This window comes from Centroberyx affinis, unplaced genomic scaffold (assembly GCF_046629955.1).
Source record: "Centroberyx affinis isolate AG114_WGS23_722 - 3 ecotype Tasmania unplaced genomic scaffold, CSIRO-AGI_Caff_v1 ptg000726l_1, whole genome shotgun sequence".
In the NCBI taxonomy this organism is placed as follows: Eukaryota; Metazoa; Chordata; class Actinopteri; order Beryciformes; family Berycidae; genus Centroberyx; species Centroberyx affinis.
The window spans coordinates 38,665-40,000 of NW_027279342.1; the positions used below are offsets into that span (position 1 = coordinate 38,665).

General features: G+C 45.4%; 1 protein-coding gene across 1 annotated transcript in view; it reads right to left on the reverse strand.

Moving 5' to 3' along the window:
* pnp4a (purine nucleoside phosphorylase 4a) overlaps positions 1-1,336 on the reverse strand; it is a 7,854-nt gene continuing 6,518 nt past the window's right edge. The window contains exons 6-7 of the mRNA XM_071519730.1: positions 332-411; positions 1-141 (exon numbers count right to left, since the gene is read on the reverse strand). Coding sequence (XP_071375831.1) covers positions 1-141; positions 332-411 — 221 coding nt within the window. The remainder of the gene's footprint in view (positions 142-331; positions 412-1,336) is intronic.

A 1,336-nucleotide genomic window follows, 5' to 3' on the forward strand; every position in this document is an offset into this window, starting at 1 on the left:
TCAGGCGTCAGTGTTGTTGTTGATGTCCATCCTGCTGACCAGCTCGGTCACCAGCTGCTGCAGAGTGTGTGAGCGCAGCTTGCTGACTTCCAGAACTCCTTCATGGTTCACACCGTCCGTGTCGTCACAGCTCTTCACCACCTGACGGTCAATCAATCCATCGATCAATCGACTTATCCGTCGCACCGTGCTCATACATGTTAAACATATCGATCGGTTTATCAGATAATCAATGACTTTACATGCTGTAGCTCTTCTCCAGTTGGAAACATTAGTTAAAAGTGAATCAATGAATCAGATGAATGGATCAGTCAGCAGGTTCAGGTCGTACCTTGTTGGTGATGAGAGAGAGACCGAAGACTCTGAGGCCGCAGTGAGCAGCTACTACCACCTCTGGAGCAGTACTCATACCTGCAGAGTACACAGTACTGTTACTGCAAGTACTACTACTACTACTACTGCTGCTACTGCTACTATTACTACCACCTCTGGAGCAGTACTCATACCTGCAGAGTACACAGTACTGTTACTGCAAGTACTACTACTACTACTGCTACTGCTACTATTACTACCACCTCTGGAGCAGTACTCATACCTGCAGAGTACACAGTACTGTTACTGCAAGTACTACTACTACTACTGCTACTGCTACTATTACTACCACCTCTGGAGCAGTACTCATACCTGCAGAGTACACAGTACTGTTACTGCAAGTACTACTACTACTACTGCTGCTACTGCTACTATTACTACCACCTCTGGAGCAGTACTCATACCTGCAGAGTACACAGTACTGTTACTGCAAGTACTACTACTACTACTGCTACTGCTACTATTACTACCACCTCTGGAGCAGTACTCATACCTGCAGAGTACACAGTACTGTTACTGCAAGTACTACTACTACTACTGCTGCTACTGCTACTATTACTACCACCTCTGGAGCAGTACTCATACCTGCAGAGTACACAGTACTGTTACTGCAAGTACTACTACTACTACTGCTACTGCTACTATTACTACCACCTCTGGAGCAGTACTCATACCTGCAGAGTACACAGTACTGTTACTGCAAGTACTACTACTACTACTGCTGCTACTGCTACTATTACTACCACCTCTGGAGCAGTACTCATACCTGCAGAGTACACAGTACTGTTACTGCAAGTACTACTACTACTACTGCTGCTACTGCTACTATTACTACCACCTCTGGAGCAGTACTCATACCTGCAGAGTACACAGTACTGCTACTGCTACTACCACTACTATTACATATACTGTATGTTTGCTCTGTGTGTGTTTGTGTGTGTGTGTGTGTGTTTCTGTGTGTGTG